General features: G+C 43.9%; 5 protein-coding genes and 1 non-coding gene across 8 annotated transcripts; 3 read left to right on the top strand and 3 right to left on the bottom strand.

The window, feature by feature from the left end:
* The first annotated feature begins 1849 nt into the window (after nt 1-1849).
* Nucleotides 1850-3274, top strand: LOC4346004 (uncharacterized). The gene has a single exon (XM_026027481.2). It carries the CDS (start codon nt 1994-1996, stop codon nt 3128-3130), a length of 1137 nt encoding a protein of 378 aa, XP_025883266.1. The 5' UTR covers nt 1850-1993; the 3' UTR covers nt 3131-3274.
* Nucleotides 3275-6865: 3591 nt separating this feature from the next.
* On the top strand, nt 6866-10289 carry LOC4346003 (uncharacterized). 2 transcript variants are annotated; one of them, XM_066303338.1, is made up of 3 exons: nt 6866-7471; nt 7678-8248; nt 8891-10289. In XM_066303338.1, the coding sequence occupies exons 1-3, from the start codon at nt 7227-7229 to the stop codon at nt 9896-9898; spliced, it is 1824 nt and encodes a 607-aa protein (XP_066159435.1). In that variant the 5' UTR covers nt 6866-7226; the 3' UTR covers nt 9899-10289. The 2 variants fall into 2 exon arrangements, with proteins under 2 accessions (XP_066159435.1, XP_015650505.1); XM_015795019.3 differs by having other exon boundaries at nt 6866-7497.
* A 257-nt stretch (nt 10290-10546) lies between these two features.
* Nucleotides 10547-10619, bottom strand: TRNAF-GAA (transfer RNA phenylalanine (anticodon GAA)). The gene has a single exon. It is a non-coding gene; the product is annotated as a tRNA-Phe (tRNA).
* Nucleotides 10620-10746: 127 nt separating this feature from the next.
* Nucleotides 10747-14712, bottom strand: LOC4346001 (protein EMSY-LIKE 3). Its single transcript, XM_015793002.3, has 8 exons — nt 14445-14712; nt 13586-13770; nt 13393-13502; nt 13132-13285; nt 12285-12452; nt 12142-12204; nt 11966-12029; nt 10747-11238 (listed from the first exon to the last, which is right to left on the bottom strand). Exons 1-8 carry the CDS (start codon nt 14470-14472, stop codon nt 11192-11194), a joined length of 819 nt encoding a protein of 272 aa, XP_015648488.1. The 5' UTR covers nt 14473-14712; the 3' UTR covers nt 10747-11191.
* Nucleotides 14713-15561: 849 nt separating this feature from the next.
* LOC4346000 (3-oxoacyl-[acyl-carrier-protein] reductase FabG) lies at nt 15562-17259 on the top strand. Of its 2 annotated transcripts, NM_001422623.1 has the most exons (4): nt 15562-15960; nt 16558-16649; nt 16756-16787; nt 16871-17259. In NM_001422623.1, exons 1-4 carry the CDS (start codon nt 15615-15617, stop codon nt 16872-16874), a joined length of 474 nt encoding a protein of 157 aa, NP_001409552.1. In that variant the 5' UTR covers nt 15562-15614; the 3' UTR covers nt 16875-17259. The 2 variants fall into 2 exon arrangements, with proteins under 2 accessions (NP_001409552.1, XP_015648209.1); XM_015792723.3 differs by having other exon boundaries at nt 16558-16787.
* A 453-nt stretch (nt 17260-17712) lies between these two features.
* Nucleotides 17713-22747, bottom strand: LOC4345999 (potassium transporter 26-like). Its single transcript, NM_001422624.1, has 8 exons — nt 22474-22747; nt 22110-22332; nt 20866-21111; nt 20355-20405; nt 19977-20237; nt 19830-19882; nt 19380-19749; nt 17713-18973 (listed from the first exon to the last, which is right to left on the bottom strand). The coding sequence occupies exons 1-8, from the start codon at nt 22672-22674 to the stop codon at nt 18159-18161; spliced, it is 2220 nt and encodes a 739-aa protein (NP_001409553.1). The 5' UTR covers nt 22675-22747; the 3' UTR covers nt 17713-18158.
* Nucleotides 22748-24032: the final 1285 nt, after the last annotated feature.

Below are 24032 nucleotides of genomic sequence, written 5' to 3'. Positions count from 1 at the left end.
ATGCATGCAGGGTGGCCTACGGAACCATGGTTGTTCAATACATCTTGCTCGTCTACCACCAATTGTAAGGTTGATTACCTGGCCTCATGTACATTTTATTGCTCCTTCAAGTGTTGGTGATATTGTTTCGATAAGCTATGAACATGCATCATGTGCTTTTACAACCTTTTACCATTCAAACAACCCTGTCAAATGATAGTTGTGGTTGTTCGATATGTACTATGTCAAATTTTGGTTGTCCAATAGGGTCTTGTCTAGGGTTTTCTTTGTATTCTTTTCATTGTTTCTCTATTTATTATTACCTCCGATGGAAATATTGATGTAGAATGACACTCTTAAAAACAGGAAAAAAATAATATGACTGGTAAATATAAATTTGCATACCTACATAACTAGAAAGAGTAGAAGAGTGATAGGACATACCGAGAATGATATGCCTTCCATATTGAAAGAATGGAAGTCATTATTTATTTATTTTCTACCTCAATGTTTGCTACCTTGCATATGGGCCACAAATGGGTTGAGAAATTGTGGCATCCAAAACAACCCCAACTGTATTGTTGGACATGAATCGACTCAACTCTAGATTTATTTTTTCAGAAATTTTTAACGACCATTTGTAGGGATCAAGGATGCAAGAAGGTTAGGGAGACAAGTGTTTAAAATCTTAAGATATTTAACTATTTATCACTCTTTGATGTAATTCATCACCTATACTTATATGTTATAGGCATATGAGGGTTCACATGTCATTGACATATGGATACAAATAGTTAAAGCTAAATTTAAGAGTGGCCAATAGATAAATTCCTTATCTTTTTTTTCTTGCTTACTAGTTACTCCCTCCATTTCAAATTAATCTACATATATTTTTTTGAGGTTATTTCTAAATGATCTACATATTTGTGTTTATTCATTGAGTCTATTCGTTATTTATGTATTGGAGTAAATGGACATTGATGCATGCAAGTATGCACACAAGTATTTATAACCTACATGCAATATCTTGATTTGCTATTGGCTAAAAAATAGTGGGGATGGTGCATGCATCGAGTTTGTTGCTAGAGTGCATATAGTATGAGAGAGTTATTAGCTTTTCTTGATTTTGGTGTACTTATAAAATATGTAGATCAATTAGGAATGGAGGGAATATTTTTTTATTAGCAAGTGAGTGATAAACCATGAAGCGGGTTTTTATGCTGACAGTGAAATTGCCCCCTTATGTTGCTAACTATCTTACTTTTGTCCAGAAGTAAAAATTACTTCTATTGTCCCAAAATATAACAATTTATATCTTAAGTATAACAACTTCTACACCAATATTCTCTTTCTAACCAATCACAAACCTCCACCATTTAATTTTTTCACCTAGCTCTACTTATCATCCAATCATAATACTTTTCTATTTAATTTTATCTATTTTCTTAATAACTATGTTTAACTCTAAAAATGTTTATATTTTGGGACGAAAGGAGTTAATGTACTACTCCCTCCGTCCTCTAATATAAGGGATTTTGATATTTTGCTTGTATTGTTCGACCACTCGTCTTATTAAAAAAATTGTGCAAATATAAAAAATGAAAAGTTGTGCTTAAAATACTTTGGGTAATAAAGTAAGTCACAAATAAAATAAATAATAATTCTAATTTTTTTGAATAAGATAAATAATCAAACAGTATAAGTAAAATGTTAAAATCACTTATATTAGGGGATGGAGGGAGTAGTACATTAACATCTTCCTAAGATGGCAAAATCCTAAAAAAATGGTAAAAAAAATGGGAGGAAAAAGAAATAGGAGAAAGAAAAATGGCAAAGATGAAGAACTCGGCCTGCCCCTTCATTCCCTTCCATCCACTTCCAATCCATCCAGCCCAAGTCCATCTCCCACCCTTCCACCACTACCCACATCGTCTCGCCGCCGTCGCCGCCGCCGGCGTGACCTCCGCCGCAAATCCGCAGCCCCCACCACCGCCACCCAAAGCTCTCATCCCGCATGAAGGCGTCGATCAAGTTCCGCGACGACGACCGGCCGCTGCTGCGTGCCAGGGTGCCGATCAGGGTGCTCGGGCTGCCGCTCCACTCCGGCCTCTCCGCCGGCGGCGACCCGCGCGAGCTCCGCCTCGACCTCTCCACCGCCTTCTCCTTCGGCCCGGCGATCCGCCTCTCGTACCGCCCCAATGACCCCGCCCTCCCCTTCTCCGTCTCCGTCCGCGCCGGCGTCGGGCCCCTCGGCTCCCCCGCCCGCGCGCCCTTCTCCCTCGCCGCCGAGTTCAACCTCCTCTCCGGCAACCCCGGATCCCCCGCCTTCTTCCTCCTCCTCAAGCCGCGCCTCGGCGACTTCTCGCTCTCCCACACCCTCCGCTCCTCGCCGCATCCCGGTAATAAGGTCGGGGAGGTCTCCGATGGCGATGGCCATGGGCGCGAGGTGAACTACAAGGCGTTCTCGTTCGCGGCGGCGGGGAAGAGCGGCGGCGGGGTCGGCGCGCTGCTGTCCGGGATGCGGCTCACCACGAGGAGCGTGCTCCCGCTGTGGGGAAGGGCGAGCCTGCGGTTCAACTGGGGGCTGCGCGCGCCGCCGGAGCTGCAGGCGGCGCTCGCCGCCGACGACGCCATGGTCGGTGCCAGCCGCAGCCGCAAGGGCGGCGCGCGGGTTCCGGTCAGCAAGATGCCCCTGCTGGTCATTGACAAGATCTCCATCGAACAGTCACCTCGCGCCGCCGACAAAACGCGCGGCAACGCGGATTCCTCGCCACCAGCGCCGGCGATTGCTGCCGCCGCCGACGCCGATGCAGCGGACGGCACGGGACGCGGCGGCGAGGGGTTCTCGCTGGTGAGGCGGCAGCTGGAGGCGCTGAACGCGGAGAGCGGGATGCTGCGCCGCGCCGTGGAGGACCTGCGCGCCGAGGTCGGGAGCCGCAGGGCGGCGGTGTCCACCGCCGGCGCACCCGACACCTGGAGGACGCCGCCGGCGCCGCCACAACCAGCACAGCCATACCACTACTCATCTCCGGTGAAGCCGGATCGCCGGGGCAGTGGCAAGGACATGGCCGCAGCCGAGAACGCCACGAAGCCTTCGTCGGATGAGCTTGGCGACGAGTTGAAGAGGGCATTGGAGGCGCGGCTGAGGTGAGAGCTTTGGCATCCAGCCATTGCCAAGAGCTCCACTCCACCACCACGGCTAACCAACCTCACTGTCCGGTGTTGCTGGTACATGCTAGCTTCAGGCTTGTATAATTGAGCATTTCCAATCAAGAAATCATCAGGTTTTCTTCTACAGCTAGTACTTAACTACTTATCATATTCTTTCTGCTTTGTTTGACCTGGGATTGAATGGATTATCCAGTCCAAAGACTCCCAAGAAATGGGGATTCCAAGTTCCCAACCATCCTAATCATCCAACGAAGGCAGCACATTTTTGTATCTCCCAGGGTCAACAGCAGGAGCTCACGACCAAATTCTCAAATTCTTGTAGCCATCAAGCATCATATGGTTTTCATTCAGCCAGCAGAACTTTGCCTGCTCTGCTCTTCTTCTACTCCTACACTTCTACCTCAAGCAGCCAAAAAGCCTTTTCTCCCTGATTTTGCCTTTTGCTCCAAATTCCCCAAAATTGGCCAGTGAATGTGAAAGATGGAGTTATGGTGGGCAGCATCGGAGCTCTCCAATGGCGTCCTCTGTTGCTCGCCGCCTTCCACTATCAATATTGACCTTACTGTCACCTTGCCATAGAAGAAGGAAGGCCTATGCAATGAAGGAGTTGACTAGAAAAGGCTTTATATTATACAGTGTCACACGATAATCCTTCCCCCTATTGCACATCTCATCTTTCCAAAGTCAGCTTCCCAAAACCCCTATTTATCCATCTGATCCTCGTGAAATCACATTCCCCTACTGCCTATCTCGGCTACATTGCCCTTTGCCAACTATAGGGATGGTGCGGAATAACCGAATATAATTTCAGCTACATCGCCCAGTGGGTTCCCGTTGATGCCTGGTTGATTTAGTACAATGAAATCAACCTAAAGTTCCCTCCGTTTTAGGTTATAAGACGTTTTGATTTTGGTCAAAGTCAAGACTACTCTAAATTTAACTAATTTTATAGAAAAAAACAGTAGTATTTTTAACCCAAGACAAATATATTATAAAAATCTATTCAATTATAGATTTAATGAAACTATGCTTGTGTTGTAAATATTAATATTTTTTCTATATAGTTAGTCAAACTTAGTAGTTTGACTTTGACTAAAGTCAAAACGTCTTATAACCTTATAACCTGAAACACTTATAACCTGAAACAGATGGAAGTATATTGTATATTCAGTGTATTATGTAACAGATGCAGTAACCTCCCCACGAAAAAGGAAAACCTCCCCACGAAAAATGAAAAGCAAAAGGCACTAGCCCCTGCACTATCTGTGCGCCATGGCGTGGAGACTATCAGCCGAAAGTGCTGAACTTAGGGGCAGGAATAGGAAAATCGTAAGGCTGCATAAGAAAAATGGAGGATTAGTAAACAAAGGAATTTTGGCTGAGTTTTTTTCTCTAAGTTTCCAACTCACTCATCTCGTTTTTCGCCCGCACGCTTTTTAAACTGCTAAACGGTACATTCTTTTTTTTTCAAAAATTCTCTTTACGAAAGTTGCTTTAAAAAATTATATTGATCCATGTTTAGAAAAGAGCTAATACTTAATTAATCACGCGCTAATGGATCGTTTAGTTTTCCATGCGTGGGAGGCGAAGTTCCTAACTCACCTCCCGATCACAAACACAACCTTTGTAGGATTAGATGTTCCGAATATAGGGATAGAAAAATGAGGATTTCATCTTATGGCTGCCTATGATGAAAAAGAAAGAGGTTGGAGTGGTGTTGACGAAAAAATAGAACACAGCGGCCTGAGAGATCTGCTTAACTCCTGTGCAGGTCCAAAGATTGATGAGATGCGGGCGTGCCAGTCAGTTTGATCCTGCAACTGACAAGATATGCAAATAATAGACAAAACACCCGATCGGCTGACAAGCCGATGGAGTAGTTCCAGCCGATGGCCGATAATAGCCGATGCCAATACCAGCCGATAGCGATAGGGTTTAAGCAATCGGCTATATGTCCAATATAGATAATGATATAAAGGCAATCGGCTGATGATGATGTAATAAAATAACAATATAATTCAGTAGAAATCAATCGGCTAACAATATGATATAGTAGAACAAGTATTGATCTAAAGGTTAAAGCACATATCGGCTGGTGGTTCGATGTCATTAAATCCACAAGATTAGATAAAACAGTGAAACCTTTGTTGTCATCGGCTAAATCCAACTTATATGTATGTGCAATCCTTACGAGCCGATGCAACGTCCAGATAACTCACCAGCTGAAACCCCGATGAAATCCTTATTGGCAGTCAAGCAGCAGGCTAGAGATTATGGTTCTAAGCACGACTTAGTAGGTCAAACTTAACTGATGCAGCACTAAGTATGAAAAGAAACATAATATCTAGACAATCAAGCCATTGACCGAGTTTTTAGGGTGGTAGATGTCTAAGCTAATCTAATCTAGCAACGCGATTTAGCCGATACCGGCAGAAACCCTAAAATGAGAAGCAGCCGATAGAGCTAAATTGATATGCTAAGACTAGATTAACAGATATATATGATAAATAGGTAACCAGAGCAATCCAAGAGGTCGAATGTACTGATGCAGCCTTAAACGACGCCGATGTAGATGAGACAATTGCATGGGCCGATGGAACATTGGATTTACCCCTTCGCCGGAGATCGAACATCGATGCAGCCCCGCGTTAAGTGCCAAGTCCCGCCGGAACGTAAAAAACAAAAGTAGAAGTAAAAAGGGTGGCGATGCGCCGAATTGTATTGATCGTGAAGATAGATTACATAGACCCCAGGTGTACATATTTATACCCATGGGTTGATACAAGTTCTTGTCGGACAAGAAAGAAACTATCCTAAAGATAAAAGGAAACTAACAAACTATTCCTAATTAATAGATAAAACTGCCTTCTTCGGACTCGATCCATACGTGGCAGTCATCATGAAGCACGTCAACTCAATCTGACAATGATTCTAATATCACCTTGCCGGAATCGGCTACATCGGCTTGCCTTGTCCGATTCGGTAACTGTCGATGCACACTGTAGCCGATGCAGTTCCGAAGCCGATTCATATCCTGTTTCTATAATCGATTTCCCTCCAAATCCACTTCGGCCTTAGCTCCAAATCCGATGTAAATTTACCAAATTTGGTTGTTAACAAGTGGATGTTTGGAATCATTTGGAACTCCTATGTTTTCATGGGAACATTACAATATTCTTCCAAAATTCCTTTGTGTGTTTCCTACAATTCAAGAACACGTGAACAGTAGCAAATTCAAAGGAATCATAAATCCTACAAAATCCTTTGTAAATTGTAAACCCTTTTATTTGAACAAGCCATAACCAAAGAGATAAAAACGTTAACCTCCATCACTAGTTCCCTACCGTACTACTACTCCTACCGTACAAGTAAAATCCAAGAAACATTATGGTGCGCCCCACATGCCAGCCGATTTTCTTTCTTGCTTAATTATTATCCGGCGTCTTAAAACACTGCGTAATCATGGATGGCTAGGAGAACATGACAACTGTATAAAATAATAAATCGATTGAACCTCTAAAAAAAATACTACGACAAAATCGACTGAATAATACGACCTGTACCTGGCAGGGTGGGCCCCACCACTCCGTCCAAAAAAAAATGTTCCCAGTTAAATTCGGACCCATTTCGCAGAGGCACCCCACGAAACCTCCGAATTACCCGAAGAGGCTTGCGGTTCCATTTTAAAATCCAACCAAATAAAGAAAGTGGAGGTGAAAATCGTGGATCGAAAGGGACGAAGAGAGGAGGCCAGGGCAAGGGACCAAAACCTAGACGAACCACACGCAGAAGAAGAGAGAGAAAGAGAGAGAGAGAGAAGGCCCAAACACCACCAAACCCTAGCCCTCACCTCGCCCCGCCGTCCATGGAGGCGGCGCTGTGACCCGCCGCCGCCGCCGCCGTCGTCGTCGTCGTGGCGTGCGGAACCGATAGGGCGGAGGGGATGACCGCCAGATCGGGCGACCCCGGCGTCTCGCCGGAGTCGTCGTCTGCGGCGGCGGCGGCGGCGGGGTCCGGGGGCGGGGAGATCTGGGGGACGTCGGAGGACCTGCTCCTGGCGTGCGCCGTGAGCCGCCATGGGACGGCGAGCTGGGACGCGGTGGCGAAGGAGATGCAGTCGAGGTGCCCTTCCGCCGCCGTGTTCACCCCCACCACCTGCCGCCTCCGGTTCCGCGTCCTCCACCGCCGGTTCTCCGGCGGCGTCACCGCCGAGAACGAGGACGCCGACGGCGGCGAGGAGGAGGAAGAGGCCGACGCCGCCGCCGTCGCCGGCTGGGTGGAGGAACTCCGCGAGCTGCGCGTCGCCGAGCTCCGCCGCGAGGTCGAGAAATACGATCTCTCGATCGGGTAAAAACCAGCCCGAAAATAACCAAAAAAAGAAATTAATAAACACCTTGTTTTTTTATTTTAACTTTCGGCTGGTTCGTGCATTGCCCGCCACTCTCCACCGTCTGATGCTGATCGGTCGGCCACAATTTTTTTGGAATAAACTGCTTATTGCGATTTTTTTTATTTTTAAATGGTTAGGTCGTTGCAATCAAAAGTGAAACGGCTCAAGGAGGAGAGGGAAAAGAGCATCTCCGGCGAGACGAAGCCGCCGCCGGCGGCGGCGGCGGTGAAGGAGGAGGAGGAGGATGTACGGAAGGGATCACCGGAGGAGGCCGGCGCCGTGGAGGACAGGGTCTCCGGCCACGAATCCGGCCGGTCATGCAAGGAGTCGAACTCGTCAGATCTGAAGCGGCCGGAGAACGACCCCGCGGTCGCCGACGACGACGACCGGGAGGCGGAGGAGGAGGAGGAGGCGGCGGCGGCGCCCGCGGCCGGCGACATCGCCGTGAAGGAGGAGGCGTCGGGCGAGTCGGTGGCTGGGTCGAAGGAGGCGGACGTCGAGAAGGAGAGCAGCGACGTGCAGAGCTCCGCCAGCCCGTCCCGCCGCCGGCGACGGAAGGGCGGAGGCGGCGGCGAAGAGGCGGAGGCGGCGTCGCCGTCGGTGTCCGTGCCCCTCCCCGCCGCCGAGGCCGAGCCGCTCGTCGCCTTCCTCGAGTCGGTCCGGACCAGCAAGGCCGGCGCCGTGTTCGAGCGGCGGCTCGATAGCCAGGTAAGAAAAAAAAAACTCCTCCCATTTTCACTCACAGTAAAAAAATGAAAAAAAAAGAGAAAACATCTGGTTTGCTTCTAATAACATTTCAATTACCCGCACTTTAAATTTTTAACTGCACATTCTTGCGATTTATTATTAACCGTTTGGCGATTAGTGCCTCAACTAATCACGAAATTATAGCGGCTGATCAGAGTAAAGTACAATCTTAAAAGGGGTCAGCCTCTTCGTTCGTCACGGTCGTCATGAGCAAGGAAACAACGTGGAATTTTCGCTTCTCGTACGGCCGCGATTTGGTCGACGAATCTGAGCCGTTGGATTTAAATGTCCCACGAGGATGCGGAGATAATAATAAAAACTGAGGGTGAAAAACGAGTGGCGTTGGGAGAGGCGCGGCGTTGTTTGGTTCCGTGGCGGTGGGCCCGGGCTGGCTCAGCATGGGCCCGTCATGTGCCACCACATCATCGTTGTGGGGGAGATGACGTGTGGGCCCATCATGTCGGCCACTCGCTGCCAAGCCCAATAAAAATGATGCAACGATCCTTGACCGTCTCCAAATGCGAGTCGCCCAGGATTATGAATTTTAAGCTCGTTTTTTGTCATTTTTTTAAACTGATTTTTGAATCTTTGTTCATTTTGCAGGATGGGGAGAGGTACAGTGGCACGATCAGGCGCCATGTGGACCTGGAGACGGTCAGGTCGAGGCTGGTGGGTGCAACGGCGGCGGCGGCGGCGGCGGCGTGCTACGCGTCGGCGTCCGAGTTCTACCGCGACATGATGCTGCTCTGCGCCAACGCGCTCGTCTTCTTCCCGCGCGGCTCGCCGGAGCACGCCGCCGCGCTCCAGCTGCGCGCGCTCGTCTCCAAGCAGGTCTCCAAGGACCGGCAGCCTCACGCCGGGGCGAAGGCCCCCGCGGCGGCGGCGGAGGAGGAGGAGAAGAAGAAGCCGGCCAAGGCCGACGCCGACATCGCTGGGCCGCTGCTCGAGAAGGCGCCGATCATCGTCTGCCGGAAGCGGAGCTCCATCGCGAAGGCCGCGGCGGCGGCTGCCAAGGGGGAGAAGGCGGAGAAGGCAGAGACGGACAAGAAGGAGAAGGACGGCAGCGAGGAGAAGAAGAAGGCTGCGGCGGCAGCGACGACGGCGACGGCGGCGGCCACTGCCAAGGACAAGAAGGCTCGGGGCATGAGGACGAACAAGAGCCGGGGACCCGCGAGGAATCAGAAGACGGCGAAGCTCTCGGAGACCGGCGAGGGGACCAAGAAGTCCGACAAGAAGGGCGGCGGCGGAGGCGGCAGCTCTTCGGCAGGGGCGGCGGCGGGCGGGGTTGCCAAGAAGCGAAACGCCGTGGATTTCCTGAACCGGATGAACCAGAACGGCTCGCCGTCGACGGAGAGGGTGTCGTTGCTGGAGACGCTGAAGCTCTCCGCGGCGGCGACGGAGCAGCAGAAGAAGTCGTCGTCGTCGTCATCCGGGAAGGGCGACGGCCGGAAGGAGGCCGGCGGCTCAGGCTCCAAGAAGGGCGCCGCCGCCTCGACGCCACCAGGGAGGAGGATCGGTCGGCCACCGAAGCGGGCGGCCGCGCCGCCGACGCCGCCGCCGTCCAAGAGGGCCAAGGACGACAAGCCGACCAGGAAGCGCGGGAAGAAGTGAACGGTCGTCGGAATGGGGAGGTGGCGGGAAAGGCTGCGGGTGTAAATGTTTGTAGGGGTTGGCGGTAGAAAAAAACCTTTTGTTTTTGTGTTTTGGCGCCAATTGTTGTAGCGAGGAGGTGGGAGAATTTTTGTTGCTTTTTGGCGGGAGATGAACGATGGAACATCTGGTTTCACTCTCACCTCGATACTTCATGAAAGATTAAGAACTTTGGTGAAAGAATCGTGTTCACCTTAAGGCTGGTTTTGTAGGATATGTTTTTGACTGGATTCTGTAACCTACACTGAATCAGGACACATTGGTGTCAATATGGCATGAATCGAATCAAGAACATATGGTGTCAATGTGGCATCATCATTTAACCGCAATAAACTCGAGTGGGATTCTGTAATCTGGTATTGCTGTTGGAAGTTGTTACATGCATATCTGAATGCACATGTCTCAGCTGAGCTTTAACATTCTTCACCTGGCTGGCAAAAGTTCGAAGAAATTTCACCTGTGTTTCAGCTTTGCTGTAACATTTTTCTCTGGCTGGTAAAAGTTGGAAAAGGGTGGAGGTTTAACGTTTTTCACATTGCTGGCAAAAGTTGGAATAAAATTCATCTGGCTTGCAAGAAATGGCCAAAAAAAAAAGAAGATTTTAAATCATGCGGTGAGCGTGGATCGAACACGCGACCTTCAGATCTTCAGTATGACGCTCTCCCAACTGAGCTATCCCCGCTTTTGTTCAGTTTATTACACGAGTAATTCTGTTTTCTTCGCAGAATTCATTAATGCTGTGCCCGCCGTACAAGATGCAATCACTGAGTCACATGCCAGATCGCTTTGCAGAACGTGTTGCAAATGAGTTTCTCCAAACCTTTTTACACAGATTCATATTAGTCACAGGATTCATAAAATAATTTTCTTGATACAGGATAGCGCGCTGCATACTGTACAGTGCCGCAATTTCTTTGCAGGCACGGATGGCACAGAAGCAAATAATTTACAACCTACTAATTTATGTCCCCATTTCTGAAGGAGAAAGGGGGTTTCATCTACGCTCTATTTTTAGGGCAGTTATCTCTACATTTGCAAAGAAAATACCATTGCAACAATACAAGATATGGAGATCTCTAACAATATATATTCCAACCACAAATTCACAATTCATGTCGACCAATATATCTGGCCGACCTTGCATTCTTCACATGAGTTTCCATCTTCACCCACCGTCTGAAGTGGGTATCCAGTTAGTGCCTGCAGTTCTAAAGCTCAAGACGTCACCAGCAAGTGATGCCATGACCACCGATGTCATGCAACGGTAGTACCTAGTTGGCTTGCAACGAGCACAATATCTTCTGTTATATAAAGTATAAACAGCGGTTAGTGAAATTGATCAAGATCATAAGTAATGTGCAATGCATCATGTTATTCCACATGTTCGCTGAGTAGCTAGACAGTATTTGGGTTTGGTCTAGCTTAAGACGTCCCACCTGAGACCAAATCGATGATGTGCATAACTTAGCATACCCGAATTGTGATTTCATTTTACAGCCCTTCATAGCAGGATATAGTACTAGCATCTATTAATAACAGTTTCATATATTGTTGGAGGTAGAATTGGTCTTCAATTTGAATAAAACATAAAGGTTCTATACTATGTCCAGCGTTCCAGACAGACTAGTGAGAGGTAAGGACCAAATTTAACTGGTCATTTCCCACTTTTGCTCAGAATAAGAAGGCAAGGGGATTTTGAAAGGTAAATACACATATTAAGCCATCAGTTAACTCAAACTAGAACTTTTGATACTTTATTTTCGAAATTTTGGGGGAGGATATCCTGAACAGTCATGCCCCAAGGACCAAGGCAGCCTTGCATACTTGATTACCATTTCAGTATACATAACAACATATGCAACTGCCTTATATGCCACAATCTCCCATAAGAAGTAAATAAATGCTGCCTAGCATATAAATGACATTGAGTCTCAAGTTCGTATTTGCAAATCCATACAAACACTTCTGAACATAGGTAGTCATTGCAAATATCATATTTTTCAATTCAAACAAAAGAAGATAACTTACCATTTTCACCATCAGATGCTTCGTCAAGTCTTGCAATTGCATCAAGCAATGATTGCTCCTGATCCTACAGAGATAATCATCTTTGTTGTGATTTTAGGAGAAGAAAGGGATGCTAAACATTCTTTGTTCATCTTCTGAATGGAATTACAGGCGAAATTAGAACAACGCTAACTTACTCTAAGAAGTTTCATTGCCTTCTCAATTTCAAGCATATTTGGATTGGATAATACCTTCTCAACCTGTTGACAACATACATCTGCATAAACCTGATGATGCTAATATTCTATTTAATCACCTTATTTTTTTGAGAAATGTGTACCTCCATTACAACATTGCCGGTATTAGGTATGCCAAACCCATCTAATGGAGAATATCCCTTTATCAGTTCATTTGGGTGTAGCCTTCCTCTTCTCCTGCTTGAACCCAACATAGGACTATTATTGCTAGGAAGCCGCTTCAATACACGATCAGATGCCTGCCGACCACCCTGATATAAGAGACCTTGATTAGCTGAAACCCATTATATAACATGAACTAGCATCTGTCAAGATAAAGTAATCGCTCTTTGTTGAATATAGTTAAAGGACAATAAATGGATGATGAAGCATGATCTCCAAGAAAAAATAGTAGGCATTAATCGAGCAATCAAGAAGAAAAAGCAACACACAAACTAAAGAACTTCCATATGTAGATCAAGACAGCGCGCAGCTAAAGAGAATTCCTTCCAGACTCATTTCAAGTATTAAAAAAAACGCTAAATTAATCCTCAAAGTTTCTGTTTGTAAGGCCCTTGGTTGAGTTGTCTTGCATGTGGTCCAACAAATTAGCACAGAACCACCTCTTCCCTTCCCCTCGTAGAATAACTGTGTGCATAACAGGAAATTGAAGCAAACAGTCGAAAAATTGCCCAAAACAAGCAAGAGCGGTTGAAATGGCAGCGATTCCAAAAAAAAAAAAAATCTATCACCATACATATCCAAAATGCCTATCTGATTTTTATTTATTGTTTGTGTGTGGGTGGTTATGTGGTGCAGGTTGGACAAGCAAATATTTGCACATCTGTAAATGCTTGACCAATGGTCACCAAGGAACAAATATAAAAAAAAAAAACTCTTGCTGGTGGACAGCAAAGTCCATAATACTCCAAACAGATTGTATTTGCTTACCTTCTTGCCCACCACTGCATGCATAGTAATGACAGGGGCCTGGGGGGTCACAGGGACTGAATGGGATTTCTTCTGCCTCTTTGCAGGTACCGGAGTATGAACTACACTGCTATGGTGAGAGCTGGACTGTGTTCCACCTGTCTGTCTTGATTGCCTACATAAGTTAAGAAATGTGAAAATCACAACTTGATCATATTGCAGTTATTACTGAAGTTGATATTGATGTACATTTCACTAAATGGAAGTGCTTCTGAATGATACCTTATTCTACAGACAGCCTCCTCTTCAGTAACCCCTTTTAAGAGCACTCGGTGTTCCTTATCAGAAATTTGCAATTCTTTCCTCAGTTCAGTTATTAGACTTTCTTTCTCCTACAAAAGTCAACATAATGTTTTCATAAAAGAATGGTAGGAAGGGGACAATTACAATTTAGGATTTCCATTGTTGAAATTACCCAAGTTATAGCATCAGACTGCACTTTAAATGCTCTGAGAACACCAGTGTACGCTTGTTGCTCGATCTGACGTATTTCTCTGTCCACGTTGCTGTGTAGGTTTGGTTGAGGAAGTGATCCATTTCCATTGAAAATCACTCTTGGTCCTCTAGGTTGGTATGTCGGAGGAAGGTCGTCATCAGTGCCTGCAGTCAAGGGCATAGTCAATACCATTGAAATACTGAATACACACATTGTCAAGAGTTTGAGGTTTCGCAAAATCATATCTAGATATTCTCTACATATGTGGATGCTCCTTTTAAGTAATTAATTGACAATTCTACCAAAATAGCCACGTCCTAATTCCTGACAAGCTACAATTACTTGTATGTAATCTCCATAACAGCACATCCTCAATTCCTCACCTCATACTACTCTACAACGCTACGAATCTCCCCTTCTTCACAATATATATTTAACACAAGGCATTATACACATTTAGGTGAGTTAATACCCTTCCTCAAAGATTCCCCTCCCTGTAAAATCCACCTCCATTAATCCATCACTTATCTTCCATACTCACAACAACTTACAACGCACAGGAAAAGCATAATAATTTTTTTAGAGGAGCAAAAAATAATATTTGCAATTTCTGTATGACCGAGTTTAACAATGTGGACATCCTTTCATCAGCTAATATATTTCCAAACGAAATTTCCCATAATCTAACAGTAAAGTACGGCCGCAAGCCGATGAACTCTCCTACAAAGAATCACACAAAAACCTACTGGCGCCACACAAGAACGAGCAAAGACTTTCCTCTCAGCAATTCTCTCTCGCGTAAACAACAACAGATTGATCGAATTAGACTGATACTGACCGCTGCTGTCGAGGGGTTGGTACTGCATGGTCTCCCGGTTCTTGTTCTTCCGGGGCACACCAATTGCCCGCGTGACCTCCGGATCCGGTGCTCTCCGCCGACCAGAGCTCGAATCCGGCGAGACCAGAATCCACCGGAGGCTGGAGCCGCAGCTATTGGAGAGGAATTCGCGCTCGATTTGAGGGGTTTCGGGGTGGAATCGGGTGGGAAACGCGAGGGTGGTGGAGGCGTCGGCGACGAGCCAAGGGGGGAGGCGTGTTCAACTTCTGTTTTTTTTTTTTTTTTTGATCATGAGGCGAGTTCAACTACTTCAACGCGATCGTGAAATTAGAGAAGTAAAATTTTCGGGTAGACTCGCTAAGAATGTTTTAAAAGAAAAACTTATCGGCGAACCGGTGAGACGAGTCTTGAAGTATTTTCTATTTTCTAAGGGGCAACAGAAATGTATATTACAAATGAGACCCATTTATATGAACTTACATTATTATTAGGAGGAGAGAAGAGGCAGAGAAAACTAATATATTTAATTCTCTATGGGTAGCCCATATGTTTATGGGTAGTTTTCGTTATTTCTTTGCTATGGACTAGTTGTCTAGTTTCACAATATTGATAGGTGGCTGAAACAAATATTGTATTGCTTATGGACCACTTTTAGACTATATTATGGATGCTCTAAGAGTAGATTAATTTCGAGGGGATTACCTACATATCTACTGACAAAATTTCCATAAAAAATTTAACAGATATAATTATAATTCAATCGTCATAAAATTACACTGTAACTTTCAAAAATCTCTCCGTAACATACTATTTTAGTGAAACGGGGATCGTGTCAACGAATCTTCTCATATGTGTGTGAGTGACTTTTTTACTTCCTCACATACATAAATTTTGAAACAAATCTAACAATTTAAAATGATGTGAAGTTACATATAAATTACAATGTAATTACATATAAGTTATAGTATAATTACACTACGGTTGCACTGTAATAACATCGGTTAAATTTATCGATAAATGTGTAGCAAAATTATAAAGGGTTTTTAGGGTGCATATTAGAGTAACATCCTTGTCATTGACGCTGGATATATAACACAGGAATTTACCAGTACACCGCAGATAACGTGTGGTTTAACAATCACTGTGGACTCCGAAAGCCTCCTGGCGACGATGGCGTCGTCGTCACGGCCGGAGGAGGCGGCGGCGGCGGCGCCGCCGTGGAGCAGGCTGGAGGGGCGGGTGGTGCTGGTGACGGGCGCCTCCTCGGGGCTCGGCCGCGAGTTCTGCCTCGACCTGGCGCGCGCCGGCTGCCTGGTCGTCGCCGCCGCGCGCCGCGCCGACCGCCTCCGCTCGCTCTGCGACGAGATCAACGCCTCCGCCCCCCGGGCTTCGGCGGCGGCGGCCGCCGTCGAGCTCGACGTCGCCTCCGGTGGGCCCGCCTTGGAGGCCGCCGTGCAGAGCGCCTGGGACGCCTTCGGCCGCATCGACGTCCTCATCAACAACGCTGGCCTTCGAGGTATAATCTGATTTGCTCTATCAAGTAGGAGTATTCAATTGTGAGCATTTTTTTCTAGTGCCAATCAAATCCTCCATCCTACTCACCACGGGCGCTGAATTGATCAGATTGGCACTCCGGGATTTTTCCACTTTGGATTGCTCTAGGATTTCATTTGTATTCAATTATCCCTTTCCTCAATTAGAGGTCTGTGTTCATCTCAATGTGGAAATACTTGTTAAATTAAGCTCACATGTGCAATACTTTTGGCCGAGAATGATCAACTGCGCCATTAAGCATGACTGCAAATTGTTTACTTGCATTGGCCAAGTTGAGATGGATAGTTCAGAGCGTTTCTTCAAATTAAACTTGGAAATGTAAAACTCTTGTCATGGTAATCTCCAACATGCATCCAGGGTACGCATGCGCAAATTTGGCTGCCTTTTGCTTGAGTATTTGGGCTATTAGATTTGTCAGTCACAAAATTCTGGAATTAATGGAACTATCTTGGTACACATGTTAATATGACTTAAAAGAAGAACTTACCATGTTGTAAAATATTTGAACAATGGCTTTGATGCAGTGTAATATATATAGTTCTGTCCTTGTACACTTCAGGAGGTGTGCACTCACCATTGGATTGGCCTGAGGATGAATGGGAGACACTTATCAAGACAAACCTCACAGGATCATGGCTCGTCGCCAAGCATGTATGTAGACGCATGCGTGATGCCAAGCTAAAGGGTTCAGTAATTAACATTTCCTCTGTTTCTGGTCTTAACCGTGGTCATCTGCCTGGCTCCACTGGATACGCAGCTTCCAAGTCTGCCATGCATTATGCCACAAAGGTACTATACTTATTACTCAATAATTCTCATCAGGCGTTTGTTTAATGTGCTTGTAACAAACTATATTTGATATGCTTGTGCAGCTAATGGCTTTGGAATTAGGAGCATATGGCATTAGAGTGAACTCAATAGCACCTGGAATCTTCAAGTCAGAGATAACCGCTCCTCTATTGCAAAAGAAATGGTTGAGCACTGTTGTTTCAAAGATAGTGCCACTTAAGACTCATGGCACTACTGATCCAGCATTGACGTCGCTGGTTCGTTTTCTGATCCATGAAACATCATCATATGTGACTGGCAACATCTTCATTGTAGATTCTGGTGCCACCTTACCTGGTGTTCCAATATTCTCTTCTCTGTAATATTCATCATTAGAATTTGCTTTCAAAAAGTCATCGGATCTATTGATTTGGCATCAAATAAAAATCGAAACTCCAGGGAGGTGGAATTTCTATACAATTGATTTCCAATATACTCTCAACCTGTCCACAAGTTGTTTTCTGTTATTTTCTTATTGGCATGCTACTCTGACAAATACATTTTTTGGTATAAAATGACAAGTTATCTACTTTTGGTCCTCTTATATTTTATAATCTGTCAAAGTATCAACCAAGATGATGAACCCATTGGCACTTTGGCAGCGGTATAATTAAGTTAGGAATATTCTTTTTTAGGTGTTGCCATTGTTAATGGTATTTGGTCAGAACTGTACTAACTTAATAAGTACAGAGTCCACATGTATGGTGGAACATAATCCTTACAAGGTCGACATCAATAACCAGAGCAGAACTCTTACCATTTGTGGAAAACTAGTTTTCTGTAGGAACTAAATAATAGGCTAAGAAAATTCATACATCTTCCCTGGAACATGATTATGACAGTGCATCTTCACTGGAACATGATTATGACAGTGATGCCTATAGTGGAGCATTGCAACATTAAGATCTATATTGTTTTACAAGGAGGTTTACACTTTCACCAAAGAATATGATTTAGATAACCATCTTATCAAAATACAACTGGAAAATAAATGAGAATGGTATGTGTACATAAATTGCACACTGTGCAACATTTTTTCTTTACCATTCACTAACCAGCCTACAAGTTGGTGCAGTTTAGAGTGTGAAATATTAGGGGAGAAAAAAAGAGAATTGCATCCCACTAATAAAATTATCCCAAAAGTGTATATAACTTGGTCATCTACTCACAGGACAATTATTGCAGATGGTTTGCATGCTAAGAAAATATGGGTCACATCCAAACAATTCTGTGACATTTATAATCAAGAAAAACTTGTCTGTCTGCCAATTTCAGCAATCTAGCATTCTAGCTAACACTTCACATTTATGCATCCACAATTGGTCACCTTCTTCAAATCTCATATAGCATTCCAACTTGCAAGGTTTTACCAGGATTTATCTTTAGACTGGACATGTTGGATCTGAAGTTCTTTTGCAAGAACCTGTAAAGGTTATTAATAAAAAAGCGCTTCAAACAGTTGTGCCTAGTTCCCATCTTTATGATAGTCCTGCCAAGAACAAAGGTTGATCCATTTATCAAAGCTGAATCCAACACCAGAATCTCATCATCATTCTCAGCTATTTCCTTGAGGGATGCAATAACTGATGCAACGTAATCGTCACCCTCCATATTGTGGTTGTCCATATAGCCATATTGGACTATGCACCTGTAGACACCCACTGGCTCTAGCTTGTCTATGATGAAGCGCTCTTCAGGAAGGACAGTTCTCACCGGAAGAACCCTGATAGTGACAAACACCATCAGTTCACGGAGGGAAGCCACATGCTGAACATAATGGCGCACAATCGGCGGGATGCCATTCATCATATCCGTGCAGAAGATGCATACTCCAGGTACTCGGCTTCTCGTTGTTACTGTCTTAATAAATTCCTCCCTTTCCATCACATTGGCAAGTTCATATTCACCCTTCTTACTTCTTCCATAAGTCCAAGATAGTGTAATTATCAGGAAAAATGCAGTAATGGCAAATGGAACCCAGCCACCTTGTAGAATCTTGTTCATTAACGAGGTCATGTAAATGCCTTCGATGGAAAAGAAAAAAACAAAAAATAGACTGGCAAGTGCAATGTTACTTTCCCATATTATAAGCATGACCACTGTCATCAGGTTTGTTGTAAAAAGCATAACAAATATCACTGCCACGCCTGCAGACCATAAGAAATTATTCAGTCTGGTGACAACAAATGTGTGTTAATTTTTAGCACATAGTATTGTCATTTACATCTGTCCAAATAGAGATGTGCTCTCCTTGATGTTTCTATGGTACCAGCAGTGGTGTTTCTAGTAACTTGATAATTCCAACTGGTTAGACATGGCTTTTCTATAGAATACTTTTTTTTTTAATTTTATGCAATACCCATCTGTGTTTTGACAACCAACCACACACGAGCACATATGTATGTTAAAAACATTTATAATGTTATGTGTTGGGTGCAATTTAGCCCTTTTTCATGAGTTTGAAGTCTCTGCAACTACAACATTTTCATACAAAAAGTAAAAGAGAAATTAACAATTAGAAATGGCAAGAGTATATATGATTAGATTGCTTACCAAAGGCTTGCCCTATCTCTGGTCCACCCTTAAACCCAACAGTAATTAAGATGCACGCAACCATCAAAAAGTAATTGATCTCTGGAGAGTATACTTGGCCTTCATGTTTGCCTGAGGTATGCTTCATGGTAACTCTTGGAAAACAACCCAAAGCAATTGATTGTCGAATGATGGAGAAGCTGGCTGATATCAATGCTTGGCTCGCAACAATAGCAGCCAAAGTTGCTATGATAAACATGGGCCAAAATAGTGGCTCTGGAGTACTACTGTAGAACGTCGTGCTGAGCTTTGAAGGGTTCTTGACCAAAAATGCTGCCTGCCCGGCATACGCAAGGATCATTGATGGATAAACTATGACTGAAAATGCCATCTGCAGGATACAGGGTAAAGTTCAAGATCACGGTAAGTACTTATGTTATTATATTTAAAATTTAATGACCATGCATGTACCTGGATTGATGATTTGTTGAAATGACCCAAGTCAGCAAACATAGCTTCAGCACCTGATTATGAGTACAGCTGTTTAGTCATTAGTAGATTAATTGGCCAGAAGCAAAACTAGTAGATGTTTTTTTTTTCTCTCGATATATTACTAACCTGTTATGCATAGAACAATTGCTCCAAGTGTCTCCCAGGCCGCTCTTTTGTTCCTTATGAAGTATATGATTATGTAATGGGGCGACACAGCTTTCAGAATTGGTGGATAGTGCTTGATGATATTGTACAATCCAATGAATGCAACGAATGTAAACCACAAGATCATAATGGGAGAAAAAGTGAAGCTGACTTTGCTTGTGCCATGTTTTTGGAAGAAGAATAGTATGAACAAGATAATCACAGATAGCAACACAACATGAGCTGAAACAATGAGAAGGAATGTCAGTTTATTTTTTATTCTCTAGCCATGCGAAAGAATGCCACTATCTAAATTATAATGGTTGGCAATACAAAGGTGAAGAAACAACTAGTTGTTACCTTGTGTTATGCTTGAAGATCTTGATTGGATTCCTTGAACAGCTGACAGAACTGAATACATTTTTTAAGAAAGAAACATGCATCAGGGCATTCAAATTCAATGAAAATTGATCTGCAAACTACATGCTAGCATGGCACAAAAACTGCTCCCTACAACACCTCGAGGCTGTTCCCTTTGTTGTCAAAATTAACCCTATCAAATTTTGGCTTTACCAAAATTTGGCAAAGTAACAAACTAAGCACTGTTAAAAATTAACTCCACTAAAAGTTTGGTAGTTCTAGAATCTCTCTCAAAATCTTGACAAAGATTGCAAACTAAAAACTACTTACACATCACAACCGCAACATGTAAAATTTTGGCATTACTAAAATTTGGTAAGGTAGACATCAGAGTGAACAGGACCATTTCATTTCGTCTGTTGAGATGCTAACAACTTCACAAAAATATACACTATTATCCTACACTCTTTATAAGTGCCTAATCAGAAAAGGCTGGATATGATATGCACACCTGAGATGGCTGGAGTGAGGGCACCATCTCCTAGCACCATGCAAGTCCCAGCAAGCACGATGTAGGTAATGACTGCCTGCCATTTTGTGCTTTGTTCCAAGAACTTGAGGAGCTTGGACGTCAGAATCCTCTTCTTACTGTGGAACTTGAGGTTGATGTCAGATGCCAAGTGTGTGACTGGCACTGGCATGTTTCCCTTGAAATTCACATGCTGACGCAGAAGCGAGTACAGCGCAAAAGTGCCACCTTTCACAGGATAATTAAGCACAAATATATCACAAAATTAGGAGAATTGAATGAAAGAACATGCACTCGAGAAGCCCTATAAAATTAGGAGATTATAGATGATCAATCTAAGCCTTATAAAATTGGGAGATTATTATAGATGGATCAATCTATCTGTATGATTTTCATGTATCCAGTCATAATTTTGAAAAAAAAGAGAGATATTGATATTATATGTTTCGAAAGTTTCACCGCACGTATGTTTAAAATGGCATGATGTTTTTGTAAAAATTATTGAGGAAAATTAATACTAAATGATTTACTTCAATTTTGCTATTTGTCGGTCGGCTCTATTAGTATATTAAACGTGTAACACACTAAACCTGCACAATCTAAAATTTAGTGTAACTTGTGATTTTCTTGTTTTTCATCTACTACTCTTTTCGTCCCAAAATATAAAAATCTAGAACCAGATGAGACATATCTTATGATTATTAATATAGACATATGTATGTTTAGATTGATAGTTCTGGGATATGTCTCATTCAATCCTAGATTTCTGTATTTTGGGACGGATGCACTTCTATACTTATCAAGGTACACCAAAATACAGTTTTCTTCCAACAAAAGGTTATTCCATGACAATAAAAGGATTGACACGCGAATTGTTGAGCGTTGATCTAGTAGTAAAAAAGAAGTGATTGGCAAATAGATCCGAATTATATATCTATATATAGTGATATACTCCCACCATACTCATAAAGAAAATCGTTTAGGGCAATGTTTAAGTCAAACCTTGGTAATATAAATCATGAATAACACTCAAGTCGTTGAGTTTGAAAATGTAAAAATTATATGAGTAGATTTGTCTTGAAAAATACTTTCATAAAGGTATACATATATCACTTTTCAATAAATATTTTTATAGAAAAAAGAAGTCAAAGTTGTGTTTTGGAGACCGTGTCACAGTCCAAAACAACTTCCTTTACGAGTACGGAGTGTATAGTGCAGATATATACCTTCTCCATGGTCGTCAGCTTTGAGGACGATGAAGACGTACTTGACGAGGCAGATCATGGTGAAGGTCCAGAGGATGATGCTGAGGATTCCGACGAAGTCCGCCTCGCCGGGGTCGTCCAGCGAGATCGACGAGAACACGTACAGCGGCGACGTCCCCAGGTCTCCGTACACCACCCCCAGCGACTGGAAGCTCAGCAACGCCACCTGCCTCCACGTGAACTCCTGCAATTTTTTCCCCAAATCCCAATCCACAGATCGATCGATCACATCAACCACAAACCGCAGATCGAATCGATCGACAAAAGGAGGAGAAGAACACCAAGAATGGCGCATGAAATCAGCGGAAATGGACTGCGTATTTACCAGTGGCGTCCGGTGCTTCATCTTGTAGGCCTGGCTGAAGGTCCGGCGGGTGAGGCCGCCGCCCTTGCCGGCGGCGGCGTCGTCCACCTCGTTGGTGGAGCTCCACTCGTCGACGGCGGCGATGGCGGCGGCGTTCATCTGGATGACGACGACGTCGTCGTCCGACGGCGGCGGCGAATGCGGCCGGTGGTGGTACTCCATGGCTGCTGATCGGATCGACCACCCGATCGATCGAGATCGATCGATTTGACCTAGCTATAGCAATCAATCGATCGATATCGATCGATCTCACCATGGGTTTTTGTAGTTGGTGCTCCCAGGTTATAGGGGGGAGAGGTTGGGGGGTGGTAGGGTTTACTCAGTTTGTTGCGGCATGCAGTTGACAACAGAATAATGGTGACGTGTCACGTCCCGGGTATCTCCACCGTCCGTTTATATTCAACGGTTTCCCTTTCACAAGCTTGACTGGTCATCTTCTTATTAGACCCAGTTCTATTCTTCAACTCTGAACTTTAACTTTTTTTTTTATTTTCTTTGTTAGAACGCTTTTCAAACTGTTAAATTAAATGCGTTTTTTTAAAAAAACATATATGGAAGATGTTTAAAATTTCAAATAAATCTATTTTTCAAATTTATAATTATCAATACTTAATTAATCATGTGCTAATTAGCTTTTTCATTTTACACGCGCTAAAAATATATCTCCAAAAGGGTGATACTGACAATCAAGGGTCACGATCCTAATATCGGATTGAAATCTGCTCACAAGCCATAACATCGGATTTTGTGGAATCCATTGATGAACACCAAATAAATTTTGTTAAAAGAAATTAAAATTCATTTTATTATTTTTAGCTTGATAAAAAAATTTGAGTGGTTTGTGTCTTCGACCCAGTCCGAAAAGTCCAGATTTCGTGAAATCTGAGCAGGATTCAACCCTGGAATTGTGAATGCATAGAAAGATGTGGCAACCAAGCAATTCAAGCATGTATATACTAGCAGGCCATGCCAACGTATATACGTGCTTATTGGTGCTTATTGGTCAGGAAAAATAATACAGTGCGTAAATGGCAGGGAAAAAATTACAGTGCACAGATGGCAAGCCGTGAATAGAAGATCCTGTTTAGGCAAGATAAAGGTGGCAGAAAGTAAGCAGGCCCTTCGATAAAAAGGGTCTACCGGGCTCCACCATTTTATATAAATTATTGTTTTTTTCTACATTTCAATAGAGTAGGTAGTATCTCATCATTGCCTCCTCCTCTTGGATTTTTATTTTTCCACAACCCTTCTCTTGGATGGTATATGTGCTGCTCTAGTCATGCAAAAGGGAAGGGAGAGAAAAAAAAAGGTACACACTACCTACAAATTGTAGATGACATTTATATTTGTCAACAATTTGATCAAAAGCTAAAATTGACATGTGTACAATTTGGTAACTGATAAACTTTCTGACTGTGCTAAGGTCTTTTTGACGTGCCTTACTTGTACAACTGATGTATCTGAAGTCTATGGGCATTGGTTTGCAATAGAAAAGATTATTATAAAACTCCACTAGTGGG

Source organism: Oryza sativa, chromosome 8 (genome assembly GCF_034140825.1).
Source record: "Oryza sativa Japonica Group chromosome 8, ASM3414082v1".
Classification (NCBI taxonomy): domain Eukaryota; kingdom Viridiplantae; phylum Streptophyta; class Magnoliopsida; order Poales; family Poaceae; genus Oryza; species Oryza sativa.
This window is presented reverse-complemented; position numbering and strand designations above follow the sequence as displayed.

Excerpts from the sequence above, each read along its gene's own strand:
- LOC4346004 (XM_026027481.2), top strand. The coding sequence starts at position 1,994 with ATGAAGGCGTCGATCAAGTTCCGCGACGACGACCGGCCGCTGCTGCGT.
- LOC4346003 (XM_015795019.3), top strand. The coding sequence starts at position 7,094 with ATGACCGCCAGATCGGGCGACCCCGGCGTCTCGCCGGAGTCGTCGTCT. Across the intron at positions 7,498-7,677 it reads AAATACGATCTCTCGATCGG|GTCGTTGCAATCAAAAGTGA; the intron begins GTAAAAACCAGC and ends TTAAATGGTTAG. Across the intron at positions 8,249-8,890 it reads AGCGGCGGCTCGATAGCCAG|GATGGGGAGAGGTACAGTGG; the intron begins GTAAGAAAAAAA and ends TTCATTTTGCAG.
- LOC4346001 (XM_015793002.3), bottom strand. The coding sequence starts at position 14,472 with ATGCAGTACCAACCCCTCGACAGCAGCG. Across the intron at positions 13,503-13,585 it reads AGTCTGATGCTATAACTTGG|GAGAAAGAAAGTCTAATAAC; the intron begins GTAATTTCAACA and ends TGACTTTTGTAG. Across the intron at positions 12,030-12,141 it reads AGGCAATGAAACTTCTTAGA|GATCAGGAGCAATCATTGCT; the intron begins GTAAGTTAGCGT and ends TTATCTCTGTAG.
- LOC4346000 (XM_015792723.3), top strand. The coding sequence starts at position 15,615 with ATGGCGTCGTCGTCACGGCCGGAGGAGGCGGCGGCGGCGGCGCCGCCG. Across the intron at positions 15,961-16,557 it reads CAACAACGCTGGCCTTCGAG|GAGGTGTGCACTCACCATTG; the intron begins GTATAATCTGAT and ends TGTACACTTCAG. Across the intron at positions 16,788-16,870 it reads CCATGCATTATGCCACAAAG|CTAATGGCTTTGGAATTAGG; the intron begins GTACTATACTTA and ends ATGCTTGTGCAG.
- LOC4345999 (NM_001422624.1), bottom strand. The coding sequence starts at position 22,674 with ATGGAGTACCACCACCGGCCGCATTCGCCGCCGCCGTCGGACGACGAC. Across the intron at positions 21,112-22,109 it reads AGCTGACGACCATGGAGAAG|GTGGCACTTTTGCGCTGTAC; the intron begins GTATATATCTGC and ends ATCCTGTGAAAG. Across the intron at positions 20,238-20,354 it reads ATCTTCAAGCATAACACAAG|CTCATGTTGTGTTGCTATCT; the intron begins GTAACAACTAGT and ends TCATTGTTTCAG.